Source organism: Cyanistes caeruleus, chromosome 10 (assembly GCF_971803275.1).
Source record: "Cyanistes caeruleus chromosome 10, bCyaCae1.hap1.1, whole genome shotgun sequence".
Taxonomy (NCBI): Eukaryota; Metazoa; Chordata; class Aves; order Passeriformes; family Paridae; genus Cyanistes; species Cyanistes caeruleus.
The window spans coordinates 1,751,681-1,779,318 of record NC_141710.1 but is presented as its reverse complement, the minus strand read 5'-3'; the positions used below and the strand labels follow the sequence as shown (position 1 = coordinate 1,779,318).

At 44.0% G+C, this 27,638-nt stretch overlaps 3 protein-coding genes across 6 annotated transcripts in view; 2 read left to right on the top strand and 1 right to left on the bottom strand.

Annotated features, from left to right (window-relative positions):
- The window catches only part of GPC1 (glypican 1), a 198,651-nt gene extending 190,944 nt beyond the window's left edge, over window positions 1-7,707 (top strand). For all 3 annotated transcript variants that reach the window (XM_023933556.2, XM_023933558.2, XM_023933555.2), the window contains exons 6-9: window positions 553-672; window positions 1,107-1,240; window positions 2,375-2,550; window positions 3,074-7,707. In XM_023933556.2, coding sequence (XP_023789324.2) covers window positions 553-672; window positions 1,107-1,240; window positions 2,375-2,550; window positions 3,074-3,294 — 651 coding nt within the window. In that variant the 3' untranslated portion in view covers window positions 3,295-7,707. The remainder of the gene's footprint in view (window positions 1-552; window positions 673-1,106; window positions 1,241-2,374; window positions 2,551-3,073) is intronic.
- A 135-nt stretch (window positions 7,708-7,842) lies between these two features.
- DUSP28 (dual specificity phosphatase 28) lies at window positions 7,843-11,817 on the top strand. Its single transcript, XM_023933554.2, has 2 exons — window positions 7,843-10,685; window positions 11,565-11,817. Exons 1-2 carry the CDS (start codon window positions 10,215-10,217, stop codon window positions 11,685-11,687), a joined length of 594 nt encoding a protein of 197 aa, XP_023789322.2. The 5' UTR covers window positions 7,843-10,214; the 3' UTR covers window positions 11,688-11,817.
- A 1,454-nt stretch (window positions 11,818-13,271) lies between these two features.
- LOC111933776 (claudin-15-like) lies at window positions 13,272-26,656 on the bottom strand. 2 transcript variants are annotated; one of them, XM_023933552.2, is made up of 6 exons: window positions 26,574-26,656; window positions 25,880-26,152; window positions 18,046-18,210; window positions 17,815-17,896; window positions 15,114-15,224; window positions 13,272-13,824 (listed from the first exon to the last, which is right to left on the bottom strand). In XM_023933552.2, the coding sequence occupies exons 2-6, from the start codon at window positions 26,097-26,099 to the stop codon at window positions 13,725-13,727; spliced, it is 678 nt and encodes a 225-aa protein (XP_023789320.1). In that variant the 5' UTR covers window positions 26,100-26,152; window positions 26,574-26,656; the 3' UTR covers window positions 13,272-13,724. The 2 variants fall into 2 exon arrangements, with proteins under 2 accessions (XP_023789320.1, XP_023789321.1); XM_023933553.2 differs by lacking the exons at window positions 25,880-26,152; window positions 26,574-26,656 and adding an exon at window positions 22,291-22,596.
- Window positions 26,657-27,638: the final 982 nt, after the last annotated feature.

Here is a 27,638-nt window from a genome sequence, read left to right as displayed (position 1 = left end):
GTCTGGGGATTTGTACCTTCCAAGTGCTTCTGCTGCCCTCTGGCTACAAAGCTCATTTGGGCAGATAGTTAGCATGACAGGAGGTTCCTGAGGCACACTGATTTCCCAAGTGTGGATGTTGGTTGCAGGAGTCATGGGCATAGTCCCACATCACTCTCTTGTCCATCAGTGAAACTCCCATGCTCTGTAGTTTTGAAGCCCACACCACTGATGTAATGAGTGTGAGCAACTCCCATCTTGTTCTTCCCAGGATTTTATTTTCCAGTTGTAAGAAGAGATAAAATTGCTATAAATAATTTAATATCAATGTTGGTGACTCATCCAAAAACATGTGTTACTGCTGAATATTTTGCTTGATAGTGGTAACCAAAACCAGTTACAATGTGCTGAAAACACATCTGGCACTAGAAACTAAGCCAGAATCTCTGAGAATCTTGGCAATGGGAAGGACAAACATACTTAAGAAGGAAAAAAAACCCATAACTGTGGAGTGTTAAATAATTAAAGGAAGAGCATCAAAACGTGGGATAGAGAGTTTGGTTTGTTTTTCAGGTGTTCCAAGGCTGTGGAAATCCCAAAATCAGCACAAAAGGCTCCAGTAGTGAGGACAAGAAGAGACGGGGGAAGGTGACATTGGAAGCCAAATCCTCTGCACAAGCACTGGAGATGCTGGTGGGTTTGTCCCTGGAGCTGGTCCTGGGTCCTGCAGGTCGGGTCACAGCGCCCTGGGGGCTGCTGAGCTGCACATCTGGAGAAGATCAGATCACCAAGTGATGGTGTTACCCAAGCAGACCTGGTCTTCTTGCCTCTGCACAGGGTTGGGTCTATGTTGCTGATAATCAGTTTCCCAGGGATTTGGTGCCAGACTTACCTGAGAGGCTCCTAGTCTGATGGTCTTCTCTTGGTTGGTCCTGTGGTCCTGGAACAGTCCTTGGCATGTTACCTTTAGCCTTGGGCACTTGGGTTGGTGGTTGGTCTTTAGGGGAAGGTTGATGATACATCCTTGTTTGCATAAAAACAGATTTTGTGATGATGAAACAAAAAATAGGCAGAATCTTTCTCTGCCCCAGAGCTCCTGTGGCCTTGAGCATCTCCTTTGCTTACAGGTTTTAGATGCCAAAGGGAATCTGACAGCTCTCAAGACATACTGGATCACCCTCCCCAGCACCCTGTGCAGCAAAAAAGTAATGGCCAGCTCAGCATCAGATGACAAGTGTTGGAACGGGATGACCAAGGGCAGGTATGGAGTGGGTCAGTGCCAGGAGCACCAATCTGGGGTGAGAGGAAGGGTTTGAAAAGTCACTTACACATCATCACAGCCAGCCCCACTTGTTCAGAGTGAGCAGTCTGTGCCTGTCCATAGAAATGCTGCATTTCTGGAAAACCCCGTGCCTGGGAATGCCAAGCCCAGTGTCATTTTGCTGTGTGTTGAGGGTTAAACACTGAAATGCACTCACCATGAAATAACTGTGTAGTTTTCTACTAAGGAAGCAGTTTTGCAATTCCACATATACTCAGAAGGCAGCAGGGCTGGATTTACCACACAAGCTCCAGAGCTGCTGCAAAGAATTACCTGCACATCCATACCTGCTCTGAACTGCTGTTCCCTCTGAGAGAGAGCACCTGGGTGACATCAAACAGCTGCAGAAACAGTTCCTACTCCAGCCAGGGTTATAGGATGGCTGAGGGGAGATTGGAAGCTGCTGGACATGCACCTTTCTCCTCTTCTCTCTGCAGACCTCTTGGGTTTGGCTTTGCCAGCCTGAAGTCAACACCTTCAGTTCTTCCATATTCCACACTGTTGCCAGCAGTGTCCCAGATCTGCAGGAGCAGGAGGAGCAGGGCACTGTGGAAGGCAGCAGTGCAGCCCTGGCTGACAGCTCAAAGTTTATTAAGCTTTCCTGGGATCCTGTCTGGTCAAACTGGGCTGGGGCCATTCAGTGGTCCCAGGGTGTCAATCTCCACAGGATTTAACCAAGCAGGGATTAAAGTGCTCCTCAGCCTCCAATGTGGACAGAGATTTTCCATAGGGGAGCATCACTGTGGGCCCATTGGTACCAGCCTGAGAGCAAGCCCTCTGCCTTTTCTGCAGGAGATCCCTCCCCATGCTGGGACAGGGGTGCTGCAAGGCCACCCAGCCATCTCCTGCAAGCTGAGACACCCCTGCTGGGGTCTGGCCATGGCAGCACAGCTCAGCCATCCAGAGAGGTGGGCTGCCTCCCAGCAAACACCAGCTACAGAGGCTGCTCCACAAGTCAGTGGCACTGACTGCAGCCTGTCTGGGCCTCAAGGAGCCTGGATTATCCCTGGTGTCTGTAGGGAGAGGTAAGCTGAGCTGGGGGGAGACATCTAAACCTTTTGCCTTCCTTCCCAGTTACCTGCCTGAAGTGATGGGGGATGGCTTGGCTAACCAGATAAACAACCCAGAGGTGGAGGTGGACATCACCAAGCCAGATATGACCATTCGCCAGCAAATCATGCAGCTAAAGATCATGACAAACCGGCTGGGCAACGCTAACATCGGCAACGACGTGGATTTCCAAGACACAAGTGAGTGCAGCAGAGCCAGAGAGGTTCAAGGGGGTGAGAAGGGCTGAGCAGTCCTGCAGCCTGCACAGGTGTCCCTGTAGATGCTGCTGCTGGGCTCTGGGGGCAGAGAGCGGCTGTGGCAGCCTGGCTTCTGGCTTTGGGGGGCTGCTGAGGGGCTGCTTGAGTGCAGCCAACGTGTGGGGTGGCTGTGCTGTTCCCAGTGCTGTTCCCAGTGCTGTACTGAAACCTGCAGGGCTGTCTCCAATCCCAGCCCTGCTGACAAGGCCATTGCTCCTGTCTGCTCCAGAGTTTGCAGCTGCTGAAGCAACAGGTCATAAAAGCCAGCAGGAGGTCAGGTATGAGCTGCAGAGAGGAGGGGGTGGCCAGGGTAGGGCTGGTGGCCAGAGCTCCCCAGGGTTGCAGCAAGGGGAAGGCCAGGAAAAGGAAAAGGAAAAGGAAAAGGAAAAGGAAAAGGAAAAGGAAAAGGAAAAGGAAAAGGAAAAGGAAAGCAGTCTGTGCTCACCCCACGTCTGTCTCTGTGCAGGTGACGACATGAGCGGCTCTGGGAGCGGGGACAGCTGTCCTGACGACGTCTGTGGCAAAAGACTTTCTAAGAGCCCCAGCACCAGGCAGCCAGAAACACACGCTATTCCTAAGCAGTCTGGACACGGCATCAATGGGGCCAGCAGCAGATCTTTGCCTTCTGCCTCCCTCCTCCTCCTCCTCTCGGTGGCTGTCATCACCGCACAGCACTTGTGGCGGTAACTCACTGGCAAAGCCAGGAAACAGACTGCGGCTGAGGGCTTCACTTTGCCAAAACCAACCAACCAACCAACCAACCAACCAAAGGACATATTTAATTCACCTTGGCAAAAAAACAAAAAAAGGAAAAAAAAGAAAACAACAAAAAAAGGGAGGAGAAAAAGGTTTCCAGAAGGTTTCAGTTGTTTGCTATTTCTGGCAGTGCTCGAGCTGTTTTCTTCTTTCTTGGTCTTTCCCCAATGCTGGGCCCTTCTTTCCATACCTCATTGTTTTACTTTTGTTATTGCCACAAACTGGCTCTTGGGGCTGAAACAAGCCTTTGCAGAGGGCTGCAGGGAACTCAGCCGGGCCCTCCAGTGGAATATGCAATTGCCCTGCCCTGGTTCCCCAGCGCGGGCCAGAGCGCCGCTGCCGGCAGCGCCGGTGCCGTGGGCAGGGATCCTCGGCACGGCTCACCTGCTGCATTCAGGGGCTCTTTGGGTTCTTCCTCTGTGCTTCCTAGCTGGCCAGAGATGGCCCTTCACTTCCAGTGGTGTACATAGGAGCGGGAGCAGCTTTGGTGGGTTGAACTGAAAGAGTTTGGCAGTGGCTGTTGGACCCAAAAATGCAGAACTCCCTTTTTTCTTGGAAAGGTCACAAGTGGGTTTCTTGACTAGAGCTCGTAGCTGACGACAATTTGAAATGTAGGTTTCCTACATCTAAGTGACTGGGAATGAGTGTTAGGGGTTGGGGTTTGGGGTACTTTTTCTTTGCATGCTAGTTGGAAAGCCATTTTTTACCCAAGTAACAAAGGTCCAATTTCTACCTGCAGTGCAGTACCATTGTAGGTAACAGAGAGATGCAAATATGCACAGTGAGATTCTCTGTGTGACAGACAGTTGTGCTGCCTCCTCCTTCTCTGGCCCCAGCCATAGACAGGAATCTGTTTGTTTTTTCTTGGTAATAAGAAAGACCAGGGACATTTTGCTAACTGGAGCTTTGGGACTGGTTGTGCCCCTTCAAGCAGCTGCCTTAGGGCAGAGAGGGGCTGGTGGGGATCACCTTGGCACTGGGTCCCTACCCAGAGCACTGGCTCAAGGCAGCACCCACCAGGGGGAATGTGAGGATGGGACACATTTTGTTTGGGATTTCTTTCTACCTTTGTTGTTTGTTCCAGTTGCATTGTAGGTTTTTAATGGATTACCATTTTCTCTGTTCCTTCCTCATCATCCAGAGCACCTTCCCTGAGCCTGCAGTGGGGGGCTGAGCCAGCAGCTCACACAGCACCGGCAGTTTTGGCTCAGGAGAGGGCCAGGCTCACCCTTTGCTGCCCCATCCCAGCACTCACCAGCCCCTGGGTGATGGGGGCAGCTGCCCTAACCCCAAATTGCTTGGTGGGGTGGGCTCTGTGCCAGGTTTTGAGATTAGGGATGGTGAGTGAATTTACAAATGTCCTCACATAGCTGTAGGAGTGTCTGTGCTTCGTAGGGCTCTGTGTCTGGGACTTCCAGAGGCTTCTGTGCCTGGTGAGCAGCAAGCACAGGCTGGAGCTTGGGTGTAGATGCTGGATACAACACAGTCACTGGGACTGCTTGGGCCAGGAGCACACACAGCTTGGGTTTGAGCTTCAGATGGGTTTGTATTGGGCTGAGAGGGAGGGCAGAGCTGGGCCTGTCTCTTGCTTTACTCAGCATTTGAGCAATTCTTCTGTCTTTTCAGAGGAGATGTGCCTTTGGGCTGAGCAAACATTATGGGGTCGGGGTTTGGCTGTTTTCTAAGAAAGAAAAAAAAATCAAACCCATTTTTAACATGTTTCTAAAGTGTGCAGTTTAAGGAAAGATAAGGACATGAGAAAGGTAATGCTGAAAGCCAGTTCTGCCCTCCCTGGGGCCCAGTGGTGGCACTGAGGGGCAGATTTGAGGCCAGCTTCAAGTCACAGTGATTAATGTCACTGACTGTGCATCCTTTCTGCCTTGGCCTCACCTTCTTGTAAGGCACAATCATACCTGATCCACTCAAGTGTCAGAAATGAACACTGGGGTGCTGGACAATGGCTGAAGGACAGACAGTGCCACTCCACCCATCAGAACCCTGGAGAAGATAAATGTAAGTTGTGGTTTTGTCTAGGTTTATTTACTCCTAGACATACAGCAAATTCACATTATTTTTACTGTTCTAGCTTTTCTTTTTAATTTTTTTTTAATCAGAATTGCAAATACAAATTTAAATTTCAGTTATAACAGTCCCCACAACCAGTCCTGCAGAATTACATCCAAAGGAAAAAAAAAAAAAAAAGGTGGGGGGGGAGGGAGGAAGAATTAAAACATTGTACCCTCTGAAAACACAGTTGGGTTGGGGTTTTAACACGTGGATGCTAAGGTCAATGGTTTGCTTTGCAGAATTGGAGCTTGAAAGTCACTTCCATTTCTGTGCAATTAATTTTTGCTGTCTGCCTGTTATCCTCAAAAGCTTCTTATGAGTCTCTTCCATCTTAAATGTGAAGCCAGGAATTTACTGATTATCCAGTTAATATTTTAACAATTTAATAGACCAAACTAGTGGTTCTGTTACAAGAAAAAAAACGTGATAGTGCAAATTAATAAGGCAAAACCTCAAAGAAACAGTAAAATCTGTTATGCAGGGGAAGTCCTTCCTGATGCCTTCACCTCCAGACTGGGGTTGAGCTCCCACTCTCAAGTCCCTCCTGACCATGAGGGTGGCAGCTTCCACCTTCCAGAAGCCCAGCCAGGGTGAGACCAGGACAGCAGCCCGAGGTGGGGCAGTGCAGGGGGCTGGGTCTGCTCTGTGCCCAGAGGTGCTCGATGGTGGTGGTGACACTTCCTCCTGGGGCTGATTTGTACATCATATATCCAGCCTACACTGCTGCATCCCTGGGTGCTCAGTTTTTCTGTTCTCTCTTGCCCTGAAGTTGTTTCCCCAGCTGCTGCCATGGCCTGGGGCTGTGTTTGGCCATGCCACCTTCCCCAGGAGCTGAAGTGGCCGAGAGCCCCCAGGATATCAACTCTAAACTAAAGCAAACTGCAGTTACTGCTGACTAAACAATCACTGGTGTGGCTGAACAAGCTGAAATCAACCCAGCTCCAGACAAGTCCAAAGCCTGTGGTCAGGTTGGTGCAGAACCTGTGGCCTTTCAGTGCTTATGAATGACATTTCCTGGGCTGCTGCCTGCTGGACAACACTGTGACACCCCTCCCCGTGGCTGGTGGCTGCTCTGGGTTGGCTGCATGAGGGGATCTCTGAGGAACTGGGCTGGCTGGGAGAAACACCTGCTTCAATGGTGGTCCATCATGTCCTGGTGTGAAAAGGCCTCATACCTGACAGGGGTCTGGAGGGGGTAGTGGTGTAGGAAAAAATATTTACAAAGGCCCTGTCCCTGGGCAGGGGAGAACCATAAACAGTGAATTTCCAAGTGTCTCTGTCTTTCAGCCTGCTCTTTGTGCCATAACATGTGTTTTAAACAATGGTGAGGGTCTCAAAAGGCTTTGAGAGCACAGCTACTTCTCATTTACAGATGACAAGCTGCCTGTTGTTTTCTGGTGGGCTTGGTAGGGGCTAAGGTATAGCAGAATATCTAAAGTCCACCTTTGCTTTAAACAGATGCATTTCTATCTGCAGGAGTAAGAATTATTTCACTTATCAGCATAGCTGGACAGTTACCTATTTCTTTCTGTTACCAAGGTACTTGTAACTCTCTTGCACTGTTTATCTAAAGTTGAAATATGTTCTTTGAATCCTTGTATAAATAAAAAGGCTGGAGACAAATCTGTATTTACAGGGCAATTATTTCTTCTCCGTTTAAAGGCAAGTCTGGCATTTTCTTTCTTTTTCCCTTGCTAAGGCACAGATAAAGGCCAGGTCAGGAGCCCTGAGGAATGAAACCATGTTTCAGCCACAAGTGTGTAATGGGCTGATGGCAGTGTTGGCAATAGGGATCTGCCTGCATTCCTGTACCTTTCAGAGGAGCAGATGCAGGGTTCTATGGATGTGTGTTTGTGGGAACAAGGTGAGCCTGCTTTGAGCCATCAAAGCAAGGACCCTGTTGTCTCTCATCTAGAAGCACAGAAAGTCCTGGCATAACAGTATAAAAAGTCAGAAATGCCTTTTATATTTGTCATTACAAAGTGTTGTACAGACCATGGCTGTGCACCAGTGCAGCTGTTGGACGGGCTCACAGCAAGCAAAGCAGCGAGGGGGATGTTTCATCTCCAGCATGTGCTTGAGACTGAGCTGATGCAGCAGAAAGGTTTGTGCTTCAGCTCTGTCCAGAAGTGGGTACGTGCAGCTGTCAAGGTGATGTGTTGGAAGCTGCTCATGAAATGTCTACAAGAGACTTGGTAACTGAAAACTACTAAAAGTGTATCCTTCTGCCTGGAAGCAAATATCAGCTGAATTTAATAAACTGACTGATACCCCTGAGTGAGTAGGTATTTATTTAGATTCCTCTCCTTCAGCTACAGCTATTTGCACCGTATGCATGCATTTGTATAAATACAAGTGCAAAAATATAGGTCTTCTCTTTGGAGAAGTTTTGTGCACACCAGTCACCTGCTTTGCCTCCTCAGAGTCTAATTGCAATCTGAAATAAAAGCCTCTTACAGCTTGGTGTTTACTAAAGGTGTCTGAAAACATTTCTGCAGTTCATAATGTCACTGAACGCTGCATGTTTGTAAATTCACTGCTAAGAGCTTGCAGGAGGTGTAGGGTGTGGTACAAGCTCAGCTCCCACTCCCCTGCAGCCACACATGGAAGGCTTCCAGGGCTCCAAGAGCAGCCCAGCACATCCTGGGAGCTCAGCAAGACCCTGGGGCCAGACACTTTGCAGGTGCATGGCAGGAGGACAGGAGACAGCCATTGTGACTGGGGTTGGCAGCATACCCCAGTGCCACCAAGAACAGAAACACCCCAGGAAAATCTGGATCATCAGGAGGCATCAGAGCTTTCCTAATGAGGGGGTGAGGCTCTTACCCTGCCTTCGACCATCTTACAGAGGCAGCAACCAGCTTCACTGCCAGAAGATGGCATTTGTGTTTAACTTATAAATTACTCTGTGTGTAGTGACAGCTGCCCTGCTCCTAACTCCTCCTCTGCACTGAGACACGGTGCAGGGCAGGCTGGTGGGAAGGGATCACCTTTCTGGCATGAATGACCATCCTTAAGTCAGCTGTGGGCAGGTAGCAAATAAACATCCATAGCCTCAGAGAGAGGGAGCTCAGGTGCAGCCTCAGTGGCATTTGCTGGTGCTAAATGAGGACAAGAACGGTGCCCTGAAATGGTGTCACCTGGACAGCACCTGGACCAGTGCTGGGATGAGCTGCAGGAACTGGCAAACCAGTAACTCACACCAGGCTTGTCTGGCAAGCCCCAGAGCAATCTGATGGGCTACTGCCACCCACACAGACCAGTGGAGGGTTCATGGCACAGCAAGGATGATGCCATGCAAAATAAAGATTATGGTTTTGGTATGAACTGGAGTGTGCCATAAAGCACCACCCAGGGACCCTCTGCAAGGGCCCAAGAAAGCCCAGTGATGAGTGCAGGCAGAAGAGGGATGAGCCTCTGTCAGAGGCAGCAGCTGGCTCTATTCCAGTGTGGGGTATTGTCATATGCCTGTCCCACAAGGAAGTCCCTGGCAATGATTGCAGAAAGGTTCCTTGCCTGAATGCCAGCATCATGGCCTGGGAATAAAGGGTGTGCCACAGAAATGCTCATTTGGGCAAGAGCCACTGCCAGGGAACATCCAAAATCCCTGGTAAGAGTGGCTGTGGGGGAATCTGGGAGCCCTCCCCCTGCTGCTGGGGTGGGCAGCATCAGGGTCTCCTGTTGAGTTTTCTCCTTTCCAGCTGCAGGATCCCAACCTGAACTTGGCCTCGCACCAGCCACATGCCCTGAGCACAGGAAGCAAGGGGGCAGATGAATAAGCCTGCATGTGGGAGCTGAGCCATGTGCTGGCTAACAGGAGGGGACACCATGCTCCTGTGCTCATGGCAGAGAGCCGACTCCTTTGGTCCCAGAGCCACCACCTCGCTGACAGGCTGCCAGTGACAAATCACATCAGGTGTGTGGCAGGTCGAGTTCTCCTTCCTCCATGATCAAATAAAAGCTCATCACTTTCAATTCCTTAATGAGTGGCTCTGCATTTCACACCTGTCTGTGCTCTGCTGCTGCAAGAGTTCAGGTTTTGTGTCAGCAGCAAATATCAGCCAAATGTTCCTGTTTTGCCTGAAAGCCAAGGGTTGAAGCAGCTCAGCCTCCAGGAAGCAGCTGGCACCTGTGAGCAGCACCTGCCCAGCACTGGCCAATGTGACCTTCACCTGGCTGGCCTTGGCCCATCCCCACCTGTCCTGTGCAGTTCAAACCCATGTCAGCACACTCTGGTGTAAGATAGTCTCTGCCCTCGCAGCACACCAGCAATTCTACTGAAGTCCAGGAAGATTAGCACTACGCTATCTGGCCAGCCTAGTCAATCATTTTCTGGGCACTCAAAAGACGCTTTTGTTGTAGGCGAGTGGCATCGAGATGCTCTGGAGAAGATCAGAATCACAGAATCACAGAATATACTGACTGGAAGGCCCACAAGGGTCATGGAGTCCAGCTTCTGGCCTCACACAGAACATCCCCAAGAGTCACACCATGTGCCCAAGAGTACTGTTCAAACACTTCTTGAACTCAGGTTTGGTGCTGTGCCCACTGCCCTGGGGAGCCTGTTCCAGTACCCAACAACTCTCTGGCTGAAGAACCTTTTTCTAATCTCCAGCCTAAAGCCGCCCTGACACAATTTCAGTGTTGCATCACTGCACGGCCAGCACGGCAGCATTCCCGTGCAGAACACAGCAGGTAAGCAGCTGCTCTCACGGATCCATTGGCTTTACAAGTGAGCCGTGGGCTGTGGAAGCGCTTCCAGCGTCCCAAGCGCAGCTCCCGGGATGCAGCCGGCGCTAGGACCTGCTGGAGCCGCTACGCCCCCAGGAGCGGATAAATACAGCAGGATAAATACAGCCGGGCAGGACGGCCGTGCCGGGAGCGCCGTGCCCGCCCCGTGCCCGCCGATGCCCCAGCTGTGCCCGGTCACCTCCTCGCTGCTGCTGGGCACGGCCAGGGCGGCGTGCGACGAGGAGCTGCTGCTGCGGGAGGGGATCACCTTGTGCGTCAATGTCACCCGGCAGCAGCCCTTCCCCGGCCTGCGGGGGCTCCGCGGCATCCGTGTGCCCGTGTTCGATGACCCGGCCGAGGACCTGTCCCGGTTCTTCGAGCCGTGCGGTGCCGCTATGGAGGAGGCCGTGCGGGCCGGCGGGAGGTGCCTGGTGTACTGCAAGAACGGCCGCAGCCGCTCCGCTGCCATCTGCACCGCCTATCTCATGAGACACCGCCAGCTCTCGCTCAAGGACGCCTTCGAGGTAGTGTGCCTACAGCCAGATTCGTATTTACTGCTCTTTTGGGGAAGAAATGCAGCGCTTCTTATGAGTAATGATGATTTATTGTAGAATTATTTTGGTGCTTTCACCTGCCCCTCACCATTTATACAGAGATTCAACATTTGGATAAACAATCCCCTGTAAGTTTTTTTGTGCCCAGCTTGGTCTAATAAGTTTTCAGTGTGGGGTTTCTAGGATGAAGATAAATACAAATTCAAGTAGGCTTTAAGCACAGGTAGCAAATGTACAAAGCTGGCTGCTTAGTGAACATTTTCTCTATTGTTTGCCCAGCCGTGACAAGTGAGGACACATAGAGTGAGTAGGTGCAGGAACTGTGCAGGGTTTGCTGCACACAGCAAAGAGACAATCCTGTGAGGCCCTGCATGCCTCAGGACCTGCTTGCTGTCAGCCAGAGCTGTATTGCTATAAGCAATGACATGGCAGCTTTCCTAGGAAGCCTGTGCAATACAGACTACTTGTGCTTTATGGGTTTTTGGTCTTCACCCACTTGTCAGGTGTATCACTTTGGACAGCCAACCTGCTTAATTCAGAGACTGCAGAGAGTGACCAAGCTTCACACTATCATCTTAAGCATGAGCAGTGTCACTGCTCTTGGTGAGAGACTTTCCCATTTCCAGCAAATCAGCAGCTCTGTCTTGAGTCTTGCCCACGAATCCCTTCTGTAATCGGGCCCATGTGCCAGCTCTTAGCAAGCACAGAGTGAAGTCAGCTCACCAAAATAGCTGTTTGTTACTCTGGAGCCAAATCAAAACCAAAGTAAATTTTAAGTTCAAAGTTCATTTGCATGACTCCCACAAATGCAGGATACCTTGCTTCTACCATGTCTCTCCTGTTCTCTAGGCTGTGAAAACTGCCAGACCTGTAGCAGAACCGAATGCAGGATTTTGGTCTCAGCTGCAGAAATATGAAGAAGATTTGCAGTCTGCTCTGCTGAGCAAAGGACATAAAAATAGCAATGTGTGAAGATACTTTAAAGAAACTGAAATGACTTGCTACAGACTTTAAAAAAAAGGAAAAAAAAAATCACTTCCTAAATCACCTGTATGTGAAACACTTTATCCCCTGATATATATAATATATATATTATAACTGAGTAGATGGCTCATTAAATTCATTCAGTGAATTTCTGTTGGTAATGTATAGAAACAGGACAGAAAAACAGGGAAAACAGCAGAAATAGAAAATGGTTGGAAGGACTGTAAACAAACCAGAGGAAAGGCATAGAATTTTTAGCAGTTATTTTGCCCTCAATGACACTGAATGTGGTAACGATGTACTGAATGAAAGAAGAGCACCGGAATTTTATTCCTGTTTTTAATTAAACTTCCCAGTAATGCCATTAGAAGACATGATGCCAGACCAAGGAAGTTCTGAATTTCCCTCTCACCAGCTGGATCATAATTTATGTTAATGAGTTGACACAACCTTTGGTGGAAAACTGACAGTGGTTGATGCTTTGTCTCTGCAATTTTCCTTATGTTCAACTAGACCAAAGTACCTTCACAAATTACCCAAAAATCCAGAGGGCAGAATATACAGATGATGGTAAGGAGCTCAGCTCCCACCATGCAGGCTAAGTGCCTTTTCATCTTTTGAAATTATTCTCTAAAACACCAAAGGAATGATTTGAAAACCTGCAGATGATAATGAAGGGAAGAAGATGAAACTGGCAATCTAGAAGTAATCCCCACTCCTTTTAGCTTTACTTACTAAGCCAAGCAGTGCCCAGTTCATGCCTTAATGTGTCAGTTTACAAGTCAGCTGTTCCTGCATGCAAGCACCACAGCTAAATCATTTCTGCTGAGACTGTTTTCAGGTTGCCCTCCAAAATTATCTTTTGGGCCACCAAGGGAACCTCATGAAACTTCCAGATCAGACTGCTGAGTGTTGAATGGCTAGTTTATCATTAGCCATTCAAAACAGAGTTTTGTCAAACTGTATGAATACATTTGTAATTTTAAAGGGACAAGTTATGGAACCTGAGAACCTGCAGGGTGAAATTCCATTCCACCTTGCTGAAAGCATAAATACGAATTAAATTAGCTCACTGCCATCTGCCTAAGTGCTCACACAAAGTAAACATATGCTCCCAGCAGTGGACTAGTTTAAGGCAGAAATTCTAATGATGGAACATTTACAGAAGATAAAACCACTGGGGAATTACATGAATTAGACAATTCAAATGCAGTAAAAGTTCCCAAAGTTAAAGACTGCTCAAAGTTAAAGTAGTGTTTTTTTAAAAGCTCCTTAATAAAGGAAATAGAAAACCATAGAAATAAAAATTTAGGCTATCATTTTAGTTACCACAAGGCATTTTCGCACCAGATGCTTTCTCCATTCCCAGATGTCTTTTGTTCATCCTGTATTGTTTATCTTCTGTATCTGCATTGCAGCCAGAAAGAAATTTCTTGCACATCTGCAGATTTGAAGGTGAGTGGTTGCTAAAAAAATTTTTGTAGCTTTTATAAACCTTGACCATCATATGTAATAAGAGTTTCAGTATAACATGATTTCCTTATTAGAGGATTCCACTCGTCAAAAAATCTGTTTCAGTCTGTGGAACAAAGTTTATTTCTTGTCAAAAGCTTAAGCTGCTAACAAAACAAGGAAGCTAAACATTAATGAAAACACAACACATTTCTAACTGTGAGGCATATGAACTTGCAGTCAGATACAGCTATCAGTTCCACATGTTTGAGTCAGCTGAAATAGAAACCATTGCTCTTGAGTGTCAGCATATACTGCGCTCTGGTTAAATTTTACCAGGCTTCTCAGCATGCAGAAAACCTTCATGCCACAGGATTTCACATCATGGCATCTTCTGTAGAAAGCTGTTTACATCTGAAAACCGTTCCTATTTACATTGAAAACCATACCTCTTCTTGGTACTGCTCCAAATTAAGGCATAGGATTGCAATTTGGAACCGGAATAAAGAAGCAGTTGACTTCTTTATTTGAGTTCATAACCCACTAATGCTACAGGTGATGCAGAATGGAAGCTCAGACATACTCCTTGTTGCTTATGACAGTCTCAGAGCTCCTGGGGTACATGTGTGGCTGAATAGCTGCCTGGGCTGATGAATATGCATATTTCTTGGGACTGCAAATCAAGAAAAAAAGATACAAAATAATAGGTGTTAGACACATACCCATGGTTTCAGATATTTACTCAGTTAGCTTTGTATCCAACCCACCAATAGCACATCCTTCACAACAGGGCAGAAATTGGAGGCCTCCAGTTCTCATTGTTCTGGTAGTGAAAGGGGGAATAGGTGGGGTCCCTGGTGAGCTCCATCTCTCTTGTAACCCCAACCACACTCTGGATTCCTAACTCACATGTGCTCTTCCTCGAGGCATTTCAGTCAAGGACTTCAAGCAGAAGCCCTCAGCACCTTTGTACAAGCTGCAGGTTTTAATACAGGAATCAAGATGACGAAGAAAGAAAACAGAAGTATCTGCACCCAACCTCTTCAACTGTCATTCATCACACTGAACTTCTATTTCATATATCAGTTTTACCTGATTTTCAGGACATTTCAGGACATTTGGTACTTTGTATCAAAGTAAGGTGAGCAAGATCTAAAGTCCAATGTGGCTGATGAAGTATTACCATAAAACAGAAATGGTTTCAGATTAGGCAATGGAGTGTCAGAGGAACACTCACTTACTACATTTTTAAATAATTTTCCCAAGATTAAACACACCAACAATTAATCTGCTTCTTCCTTGCATATTCTCTCATATCCTCTCAAGTTGAGCTACTACAGCCTCCAAGCTATTTGAGTTCTGTTAGACATGGACCTCTGCTATTTCTGCCTATTTCATCCCTCTCCTTCAAAAAGAGGCCTTCTGTATGTGTCAAAATTCAAGACTGAAACAGAAATGCAGGGAAGGTTAAATATTGAGGCCAGAAATCTCCCCTTTTCCTGATCTGATGTGTGACAAGACATTTCCATAAAGAACAAGAAAAAAGCCAAGTTTCTAGTGATCAATTCCATGTGCTTTGAGAAATTCCTTTACACTTTCTGCAAACTGAAGAGTGTTTGAATATTTTAGTCACAGTGAGTACTGCAGAGAAACAGGATTGTAATACATTACAGGGTTCTATATACTTTTCTTTTGGTGCCAGTTTGCTCTTTCACTACACATTTTCACCATCAGCAGTGCCCAGAATTACCAAATACAAGTTAGAGGTGAGTGCTGATGGTGATGCATCATGTACCCTGTCTGGGAGGTACAAGTGTTTGGGACAGCATCCTCTGCCATCACCAGTCTGTGACATACCATAGAACTGTTTGTAATTTACACATATGCATACCAGGGGGTGAGAGACAGACAGAGGAGCACAGATAGAACAGCTGCTACTTCAACTGACAAATCCAAAATTACCTGTAATTCTGATTTTCCTTCCCTCTGCATGAACAGGTCAGTAAGATCCCACCAAGTATGTAAAGGATAGATCCAGCCCAGCCTAAGTACAGAGCTTCTCCTAGTTCATACCTGAAACATGAAAGATTTTATGGAAACAACTTATAACAGGATCACAAAGCCTGTTACGCAAACAAATTCTAATCTGTGTAGAAATCAGCTAACTGAAAGGCACTTCAAAAGTTAAGAGAGAACAGGTCTGGCTTTGAGTCTGCTCAGTAAAACTCATTTGTATAGAGTTGCTCTGCCAAATTAGAGACAGTACAGAGAGTACTAAGCAACATAAAGATAAGTAGCAATAAATAATTGTGTATATTTAACAAATTGTTGATGATAAATAATAATGACATACCTTCTGTGCAATTCACAACATTTATTTTGCCCTTTTATTGGCTGTAAATGTCACTGAAACGATTTTGTGAAACTGAATGATTCAGATCTTACTGTCATATGCTGAGAAAAGGCAGACCACAGACATCAGTTTTCTATGGACACAACATTAAGTCACTTACAAGTAGCTGGTTGTATAGAGCTAGTTTTCAAACTGAGATATCCTAAAGGATATCCAGCACCCTCTGTGGTTGTATGGCTGAAAGGCATTTATAAATGTCACAGGCTGAAAAAAAATAGCTCCCTATTTTACTGTACAAAACTATACCTTTCAGGAAACCCCCTAGACCAGTCCAAGGAATTCAATAATAATGAGTTTGTTCCAAAGACTAGACACAACTGAGTCTGGAAAAGTCTGGCAGGAGTTTCATACAAAGAGGAAAACAAATTTTTATGATCAGAAAAAAAATATATCCACAATCCACCTGTACATCTCTGGTCTGAGATCCCCAATATCAGGACAAAATAAGTGTCATGGACTGCATTGAAGGCATCATGGAACCTGAGATTTGTGCTTTCTTTCCACTTGGAAACACAATTATTTTAAAGTGTCAAAGCTTCTGATTCTGGAATTCTTTGCTAACAGGAGGGTTTCAGGGGTTTACACAGGTTCACAGCTCTCTGTGTTCTCATCACACATGGGAGCCACAAGGTCTCCACTGGTTTAGGTACTTCCAAACACAGAACAGGCAGAGAGTCACTATCAAAAAAACCCAGGAGTACAAATTGCACATTGCCCAGTGCCTACAATAATTCCTGTTCACCTGTCACCTACAGACAAGAATGCTGTAGGTGTCATACCAAAGCAAAATATATAGGAGACATCTGCAAGATAACTTAATTTGCCTTCAGAGCTGTAGGAGAAACTCCTCTAAGAATTAGCAGAGGTCAACTTCACTAATTTGCTGAAGTCAGATCAGAAAAATACAACCTGAAAAACCAGATTTGCCAGTCTCTTAAGAGTGATGATCAATACTGGCATGCAAGTGAATTTAAACCTGTCTCACAGACTCCATGTCCAGCTTTACCAATGATCAAACTTAATTCAACAAGAACTGCTCAGTGAATCAATAGCTTAAATGTGAAGTTTAGATATTAAAAAAAAATATAAAATATTTCTTTAGCTACTGAATGCAAATCTTCTGGTAACTGATTAACAGGCATTTATATTGAAGCCCCAAAGCTATAGCAGGTAACTATAAAACACACCAACTATCCAACTAACCGAAATTCCTTATCAACGGTTGTTTCAGTTCTCTAATGTATTTATTACCCTTCATATAGTTCTCTCAAGGGGATATAAAGCAACAAAAAGTAACTGCACAAATACAATTTCTTTCTAAGCACTTCATTGAAAATACAGGAAAAACTGACAAACAATAAAGGCAGTTGCTTAAAGTACTTTGATTTATCACAAAGCACTTCACCTCTGACTTCCCTGAACTGATTCCTGGGCGGGAACTTACAAAACACTTCAAATATGAACCTAGCAACTAACGATTTATAGTTTACTGATCTATGAATTATATGCTTGGTAGAAGTATATTACAGATGTCTCATATTCCACAGACAATATCTTTCCCTCTCCTTTCCCCCCGTCTCTGAAGGAGAGGCCCAGCCACCTCTACCTCTGTTCCTCATTGCTAAACAGGGCACCTAGATAAGGTACCATAAGCTGCCATTTGGTTTTGACAACTGTTACTTTTATATCAGATAAAGAGTAAGGGCTTTTATACCTCGAAACTTGTTTGTATGCAACTGCACTAGCTGATAATCCCACAAATTTTACCTCGTTTTAACTCATAAGGCAAACAAATGTTGAGCTGTTAACATATGTAAGCCAGGCAGCAGATTTCTCTGCAGGCCACTAGCACAAAACTTGAGCTGCTTTGCATGTGATTTTCCCTCACATGTACATCTAAGGTACTTTATTCTAGCCAGAACTTGAGTTTTGTACCTCTTTTGGTCTAAATGCCAAAGCACATTTAAGAATTTTACCTTTTCGTCTTCCTAACATTGAGATGCGCATTTGAGTCTCTCAAGAAAATGCAAACACAGTACAAAACCCCCTCAGATGCAGGGTTGGTATTCCTCACACATCCACTCACTCTTCCAAAGAACTCTCCTCCCTCCCCACCAACAACTCTGAGGTGAAAAGATTCCCTGAATGCAATTTTTCCCTCCTGTAGGACTGGATAATGGGATCCATCCAGGCTCTGAAAATCTGGAGCAGCTGTCTAACAAACGATGGAGTTTGATACATTTAACTTACTTGGTTCCAGCGTAGAGTTGATTAAAAAACTGAGCAGTAACCATTGCAGCATACCAAGAAATAGCCACCATGGAGCAGAGACCTACCAGAAAAAGTTTAAAAAGCACACAGGTGAATGATTCCTTCAATGGCTGTAACAGATTTAAACCAAGAACAAGTTTATTTCATTTAGTCTAGCTATGAAAGCAATTAAAAGTATCAATAGTGCTCTCATTTCAGCTTCAATATTACCTCCTAAAATAAAAAGAAATCCTCCTGTGACAGTAAACTTCATTTTTCCATCTTCATCACTCAACCCAATGTTTGTGCATTTCATACCAAGCAGTGAGAATACTGCAGCTACAAATCCCAAAAGGATGGAAGTAATCATCAGGGCACGGCATGCCTGAATGTGAGCTAAGACAGAAAAAGAGAAAACAAGTCAAGATCTGTATAGAAATTACATTAATCTTGTCTGGGAAAAAAAAAAAAAAAGTGCTTAAAGGAAGTGACAAAATTAACAGGTGCAGTAATGAGTGAATCTTGTCCAGCTTTTTCATATGGTTCAGAGAAGCCTCCAAACCTGTGTGTTTAGCCTTCAAGTCAAACAGATTTGAGAGTTTAACTATGCCTACACCTTATAAGCTCAGTAAATCCTCTTGTGTCTTTAGTAAATCCTGAAAAACTACAGCAAGCTACTCATCCCTTACATTCCTGTGAAAATGCCTAGTGGTACACATGGTCATTTGCAGGAGCAGGAAATAGTCTCCTGCTCACAAGTCCTCTCAATTCCTGACACGTGTACAGATGAGTGCACAGGACACATCTGAAATCCAGGTGATGGTCAAGGTGTGCAAGGCTCTGGCACTACTGAGGAACTGGAGAAATGTGCCAGCTTTGCTGCTTCCAGGGAGGGATAGGAAAGAATTGTGCTCAAGTTAGCAGTGCACTTCAAACTTGGTGTAACAAAGAGGAGGTAAGTGCACCTGAGAGCTGCAGCACTCCTCCTAAGACATTGTCTCGTGGAGAGGTTACAGCTGCTTGTGGGCACATTAAGGAATCTGGTATGCTGGCAATTCTGCATCCTTTAAAAAACTGGTCTTCACATCCTGGTATCAATTGCACAAAAGCCAGGACTGGATTATTAATCAGCCTAAGAAAGAAGGTGAAACGGGGACTTTGGACCCCTTTAAAATGGCACCCTGCATTTGGCAGGCTCCAGGTCAAATGGCACTTCGGCGCCTTTGCTGAGAGATAAACATGCCAAGCATCACAATCTGGCAGGGTCACAACGGCTAACTTTGTTGACTTGATTATCTTTAAGTTCTCTTCCAACCTAAATGATTCTATGACTCTATGATTTTAATCATACATCAGAAGGGTCAGACCTGATCTCAGCTGGACACTCACATCGTTGATACCAGCATTCAGGCTCTTGCTCCCTGACCATCCCCATGTCCTCCACGATAACCTAGTCTGGTTCTGTAGCAAGTGAGCTCCAGACAACAAAAATCAGACAGAGACAGGAGGCAAAGTGGTACTCACACTCCAACTCAGCCTAATGTGGCTTAAGAGTACTGGTCCTACAAGCTTAAGAGTTACCAAAATAGCAATAAGCACTCATGAGATAAATATACAGAATTAAAGGCTAAAATAATTTGAGGAGTTAATGCTTTGTTAAGCTCTAATTTTAATTTTTTTGTGGAAAAAAATGAAGACAGTAGTAAAAGTGGAAAGACCCCTCAAAACACCACTGACACTTCAAGGTTTTTGCCTGCAGAAGATACTGTTAAGGTAAGTACTCAACAACACTGCTTTCAGGCTTGGGATCTTACACCATGGCAATCACCCAGCGGGGTCCAACAACATTTCACATTTCAGGTCCTGGGGACTCCTGCAGTGTTACATGGGACTCCCCATCTCTTTCCAGGACAAGCATAGCCTTGCTTGCAATCCAATGGGAAAGGGATTTCATACAACTGTGCCACAATACCATAAGCTCAACAACCTTAACCGTGCACCTGAGCTCACAATTCAGAAAACACAATTTTTAATTTTAAACTTAGCTTATTTAACAAAATACAAAGTCAGTTCATTTTATTAGTCACACCAATTGTAAGAAATTATCCTCAAATCCTGTCATTGGAAAAAACACCTATGGAACCTTAAAAAGAAGAGCAGGGGGGGATGGAGTTTAAAAAGCTTTGGCAACTAGTTATACTGAATGTTTGATTTAGTTGTGACTAGACAGACAATGTATATGGAGTATACATATATATATATACAGTATAGTATACTATTTGGAGTAGCCAATCATGGTTTCAGTCTTGTGCAATATTGCATTTAAAAAGCTCCTCAATTCAAATATTTGTCATTTAGACTAATGGTGAACTCAAAAGCATTAAATTGGTTTCAAAGAACCAAGTCTGACTTTTCCCATACATAAAGCAAAATCCAGAAGTGTTCCACACTGCTCAGTTGCCAGTAAGGAAACTTGCATGGAAAATCTTCATTGTCTGATGAGACATCATTCTGATGAGAGGTAACAAAGACACTTTTGTTTTTTCTTTTTGCCCTCCCTCCAGTCCCTGGCATCCTCGCAGCAGTTTCAGCTAAGTTTCTAAACAGGAATTTGAAACACACCTAAACTGTCCATGGTAATTTTTAATCCGCCTTGGCTCACATCTGCAAGCACTATGGATGTTTCTCAGAGGTCCCACTGTCTGTTGAGCCTGTGTTTTTACCAAATCCATTTTCTTCCTCTTTCCTGCTTTGCCCAGCCGCCCTTTCAACTGTTGCTACCATCTAGTGAATTCTGACTTTTCTTTTTCAGTTTTCCTTTCTGAAAGTGTTTTATCTTCACAGTTTCGCAAGCTGTTTTTCCCTTCCCCTTCCCTTTACCCCTCAACTGTACTGCCATGTTCTCAACTACAGGACTGATCTCCTCTTCAACAGCTCAAACCTAATCTTCACAACTTCACTTCAGAGCTTGTTCCAGTCATTTACTTTCTGGCCCCACTTTTCTCCTGCCTGCTGGCTCTGTGTTACCTGTAGCTTTCAGGAGCCCTGCTGTTGCTTGCCTTCTGTTGTGTTTGCTTTGACACGGTGCTGTTTTCTGACCCCCACCAGGTTCTTTCAAACCCACTTTTCTCTGCAGATGCTGATTTCTTGCAGGCCCATGGCCCAAATCTGCACATACTCTCAGAGGCAACACTCCATGTAAACACATCAGTGACAAGATGCTGCCTGCAGTTAGTGGCAGTAAGCTACAAACCAGCCCTTGGAGTGGTCTTTACAAGAACCAAATAAAATCACAGAATCATTAAGGCTGACAAAGATCTCTCAGATCATCAAGTCCAGCTACTAACCCAGCAGTGCTGGTGCACACTGACATCAGTGCTCTGCAGAGGATAATGTCTGATGGAATGATCCTGCTGTAACTGAGGCTAAGATGTTTAAATAGGGTTATGTTCCTCTTCAGACACACATACACTAAAAGCAATTTTTACAGAAGACTGAAAAGCACAGATTATTCCCTAAATACTGGACACATTTTCAGAGAATTGCTATGTGAGTGTTAGAGCTGATCAACAACAAGCCTTTACTTAAACTGAGGGAGAAAGTGAATTGAACACCTCATTCCCATTAATCCTATATTACACATTCTTCAGATTAGGAGTATCCTCCTATTTAGTTTAGCCACCTCTTAGGGCAGATTCAGCTAGAAGGAAGGCATTTTTATTCCAAATAAGTATCTACATACTGAATTATTCAAGATTAATAAAAAATAGCTTTACTGTCTATAGACACTATCCACAGAATATTGCCTAGTTGGGCATTTGAGGACAACCACAAGACTGATACAAAGAAGTAGAGCCAGCAGATCTAAATTTCTTGATATTTAAAACCACATCCAAGTAGACTTTAGTTAACAAACCTTGAGAGTAGTTAGCATTAGTTAACAAACTTAATCATATATTCATTTATATCATATACTCCTTCTATAATATGTTAAAAAGTATGTATAACATATAATCATGTATTTCTTGGATTATCTACAATTTTCAGTCTCAACTCACTAAAACCACTAGCACTTCTCAGCTAAAAACAGTATTTCCTACTACATTAAAGAACTCCAGCTACAGTACATTAGCTATGAAGTACTGCAAAAGAAGGTCTATACAATAATTCCAAATAAATAAATAGTTAAAAAAAGTCTCCTACTAAGACATCCCATGAGATGCTAGAGAAGAGATTACAACCCACTTTAAATGCCTGTAAAACGCTTGATCAACCGACTTAATTTGCCGTATTTTATAGCCTTTCCTAACATGCTTGACACATTCTGCTGCTTGAGAGATTTTTATTACTTCAGCCAACAAAGTCCTCCTTGGCCAGTTATTTTCCAGTATTGCCAGATTACCAACACAAAAGCCTTTCTGTTTTTTGCCAATAAGATTTTAAGCAATATAACCAAGGCTGCGTAAAGTCACCTACCAGGCAGTGCAAGCATAGAGTCAAAATCCCTGCAGTTGGATATTCCAGTGCTGTCTTCTGCACAGCTCTTCCACAGGTTTTCAAACAATGTAGATGTTGTGATCACAGAACCATGGATACTGGAGACTTTCCAGTAATTATTTGGCAAAGTAGCTCCAATAACTGCCAGCCCACCCAAGCACAAAAGAAAGCCAACAATTTCCAACGCAGCAGTCATGCTTGTGAGTAGTAACAGTTAAATATCCTTATAATTAGATTACAATCAAGTGAAACCTTTCAGAAGCCTCCTTGCTGTTTTATCTCTGGGTTTCACTCCAAAATGAGTCTACCTTTGCTCTTTGCTCTTTCCCCATAGATAAGGCTTACTGGGCATGACAATAAGAAGTGGGAGCAGTTCATGATAAAGATATTAATGTGTAAAAAAAGTGACAATATTAATTCTTTTTCTAATAGGAAGTGAAAAATGAGCCTATTCTTTCTCTCAGCCTAGAAAGTCCAGTCAGTATTTCTACAAAATGCCTTGTAAGAATGATAGCATAGGCAAATATTTTATTGCTGTCTCTTTTCTGATGTCAACTAAATTTTACACTAAATTAAAATTGCTTGTAATTTTATTATTGCAGTCAAATAAAAAAAGCTTTTGTGTAATGTTCTCTTGAGGATTCAAACATAAAACAGCTTGAGAACAGAAGCTTTATACTTCTGCTAGAAAATTAGCACAGTTTTTGGAGTTATGGTCGTAAGTAATCCACAACTGTACTGCCAGCTTCTTTCAGGAAGGTTAAGTTTATGGATGAGTGTTTTCCATTAATATTTTACTGTCTATTGATCTATAGCTAAACACATTCAGTCTTAAAAACAGTCCCACTTACACTGTACAATTGTACAATGTATTACAATTGTAATAACATATGTGTCATGGAATTGAAATATAAAGAAATGGAGGAGCTAGTGTGACAGACCTGCCTCAAAAGAAATGAAATTATAAAGAAAAACAGCTATAAGAAAAATAATACATATCAGCAAATTGCATCTGTTTGTTAGAATACCTTAGGATTAAAATAAAAAGCTATTCTAGGCAAAGTATATGTTAAACTCAGTTTAGTTACTTCTGCTCATGGCTAGACAGAATGGTAGACTCAATTCACATCACCCACTCATGTTAATACTTTAAAATACTTGTGGATCCAAATGAGGTTAACCATCCCCTGCAGTGATAACCTGCTCTTATCTCCAGGAAATGGAGTCAGAGTTTCTTCATAAAATAATTCTGCTATGATGCAACATGGTAACAGATCCACAGCATTTATGTAAACACTACCAGAAGGATTACCCTTTGAGAGAGCCACAATTTGTCCCTAATAGGTATTGTTGTTTTTCATCAAAATTCACTGGTCACTTTGAGCTGATGCTGTAGGTTGGTAGGTTCAGCTGCCAAAGGGTATTACAGTGCCACTATGACATTTTGGCTCCCACAGCAGTCAAGAGGATCATGGCCATTGATTTAAACCAGACCAGGTTTGGCAGTGTGATCATGTGCAGCTCTAAACTTGCAATCTTTTAAGGAAACCAGATAGTGTGTGGTAAGAATTGATCTCAGGTGACTCTTACAGAATTTCCTCCTTCTGCTAAGCTACTGCAACTTGAAAAATGATGGCATAGTAAAATGAACATACTGTACCAGTATCCTGGAGTATCTGCACTTCATTAAAAGCCCTTCAAAGAGTTTCCAGCTAATTTACCCATACACTGGTGCTACACTGGTAATCTCAGCAATCACTTCTGCTGAGAGGACTTTCAAAGGTGAGATGGTTGGGACCTTGAATCAAGTGTCCCTGGTTGTTATACTGCTGCCAAGGATAGAAATAAAAAATTAAGAGTATCATTTTTAAAAAATCTCTTCCTAGTTAAGAAATGTATTTCAACAGACAGTCATAAAGCCCACATATAAACAGAAAAGATTGAACTACAGACCTGAAGTGCATGGGTTTTCCTATACAGCACCAGGCATTTTAGTAATTCCCTTCAGGAAATCAGCCTCCAGTGTGTTAAAGAACATAAGGCTATTCTTCACTGAATTTTGTAAACTGTGGCTCGTCGAGCAATGGGAATAACAGCCAGTACTGCTCTGCATCAGCAGGGCTTAAGAGTTGGTGCTGACAGCTTCACATCAGCACCTTCCACAGCTTGGGAGCTTTCCTTTGGGCTTGTGCTAACCCAGTTGGTTGAACTGAACACTGTCATTGTTGGACTCATCCTATCACTGTAATTCCCACAAACTTAAAGCATCCTGGTATCTACACAGAGGAGGCTGAATGGGTACCAGGATGACGTGAAAAGCTGGCATTGCCTCTGATGCAATGAGCAATGTTTTTAAAATTCTTGGAAGCCTCCTTTTGAGGCTACAAAGTCTGGCCTCATTACGGGATGCTGATACTTATTCTTTAACTGGCATCCTCATTATGAAGGCAGATGAGGCCACCAAAGCGAGGGCCCTGCAGAAGAACCATGAACATGCTGAATCTTGAGAGTTAAATTCTCACCCTTTAGAGATCTGCCTTTGCAATTAGGCAGCTCTTACTCCAGGGAAGTCCACATCTGTGTCAAGGAAAACAAGATTCATAGTCTGTGACACATGGTACTTTTAGGGTTTAAGCACTGCACCTTCAGGGTAAATCTGCTGGAAGGGTCCAGACAAATAGCAATGACAGCAAACAGGAACCTGATTATAAAGCACAGTAGACTTGAAGAAATTATATTAACATCACTCATAAAGTGACTGCACAAAGCAGAAAGTTGCAAAAGAATAAATGCAAGGTTCTTTTTAAGACAGAAAGCTTAACAAAGTACCATTTCCAAAAGCTATAATGAGTTTACTGTTTCTACACTCAGGTTGCTGAGGAAAGAACTTCAGTGTCAATCCCTCAGTCCTTTACTGTAAAGACAGTGCTTACAGAAAGATATTTTTTAAATACAGAATGATACAAACAAATACTTTCCAGCCCCTACTGAGATATTTATTCTCTTTCTAGCTGCACATAAACTACCCTGCTAGCATGGTCGACTCTAGACAACACAGAAGCATCCATCACACAGGTATATTTTAGTCTAAGCTCACCACCTCTGAGAAATTCCAGAAAAAATACCCAGGTACAAAGGTTTAGCACAAAGCATCAAACCAGTTCTGGAATATTTAATAATTCCTGTCTCACACCAAAGCACAAACAAACATCAGTGCTCATGGAACTATGATCTGCTTGTATTGAAGAACTAGACTGAGTGAACAGATGCTATTTCTTCCAAAACCGTTTTTTAAAAAAATCTCAGATTAACTGTATATCACACATACCTCTATGTCAACACATCAGAGAGGGCAGCAAAGCCACAGCAGTGACTGAGCTGAACTGCAGGGTGAAACATTGGTTTCATGGTGGCCCTTTAACCTGTCTACAACCACAACAGGATTTGGCCATACTGGACCTAGATCCTCTGGGACAGCCTCACTCTGTGCCCTCCAACCTCCTAACACGCTGTCCAGAAAGAAGGAATAAATCCTTGGATTTTATAAACATTTCCCTTGACCACTTACGGTCTGAACTCAGCATGTAGAGAAATTTCTTGCACTGTACTGATCCAACACCAGTTGTTGCACAGTCCATCCAAAGACCTTCAGAAACCCAGTCTGCAGTAACCAGCTCTGTCGTGGTGTCCAAAACTTTCCATCTGCTGGACATGGTAGTAACAAGTAATGTGGTGAATCCTGCTAAAGCCAGCAGGAATGCACAGATCTGTAGACAGGATGATGCCATTCTGACAGAAGTTTTCTTCAAAGAGATTTCCCAAAATTTCTGGTACTAGAAACCTGTTGAAACAGTTTATACACACACAGTGTATGGAGTTACCTTTACACAAGCCTGACCTTTGCAAAAACATTAAAAAAATGCCTACCTACAAAGTAATGTATCGCACAAGGGAACTGTAGAGCTGGAACCTAAATCCCATTAAGTAACTGGAATAATTGAATATTCTGTACATTATTTTCTTAGGAAATTTTTTATTATTGTACAAATTTACCACAAAAAAATGCAAACAGAGCAAGACCACAGGACCCAAACGGAGAATTCTCTAATTTTAATTTTTAATGTTTCATCCATTCATTACACGTTTGCTGACTCAAAATTCATTTAAAAATGAAAACTATCAAATGCTTTAGTAAATTATTAATCTCCCAATTACAATATCTACCAATACAAATTTAAATCAAGATAAATTGTGATACTCACGTTTATGCTATACTTCTAACCTGTTTCCTCTACCTTCCTGAGATACTTGTGTCAGCACTTTGTGACAACCGATTCGATCACCCAAGTGAAAGTTTTGTACTCTTTAGGACCTTTGTCCCATTCTAAAAATCAAGGACCCAGGACCAAAGCTCTGTCCCACTGTTGCACAAAGATCTGGCATGGCTTTTCACTATAGCAAAGTGTCAGTGGAAGGGAAAATTACCAGATATTTATGTAAATTAGTACCAAATATACTCAGATTAACCTGCATATAATTTGCTTTGTCAGGACCACTGAGCTGCCCAAGCACCATCAGAGTGCAGAGCAATGCAGAAACATGGCTGCAACATACACAGTGGTTGTTTTACCTGAAATTTTTTATGCATTTTTCTAGGATGCTTTTTAAAGAAGAAATATGCAGCTGGGCACCTGTCCAGTGGATGACATTAACAAAGCAAACTGTTTGTGCCTGCAGCCACGGCTCAAAGCAGGACAGACCTCCCGGGCTCCCAGCCGAAGGAGGTCTGGCAGCCTTGGACAGCTCTGCAGCCACTTTGCTGCTGCAGTTCCTCCTCTCTTTTTCTTTCTCTTTCTCAAGGAGCCACCCTAACTCACCCCTTGAGTGGGACCCCTTGTCCCATGAGTGTCTCCACAGCAAAACAGGCATCCAGGAAGGTGCAGGCACATCCATCCCCTTTCAACCCCTTCCATGGACACCTTACACTACAGGACCTGATTGTACCAGCTGCCACACAGTGTCATGTTTATAAGATTGAGGTGATGGCACAGCTGATAGCAAATATGCATTGCAACTGTCCAAAGGAGAATGACTATAAACCAAACACGAATAAATACACAAAGTCCAGAGCATCATCCCTCACAAAGTACACACATAGGCTATATGCAAGTAAGAGCTGTAATGTGATAAAAACAAACCCTGGGGGAGCAAAAAGGATCACTGTAACATTAAAAACAGCACAGATAAAATGTATGTGGCTTGAACACAGCGCAGGAAGGGTTGACAAAGAAAAACATTGAAGTCACTTAAATAAACAAATTACTCCT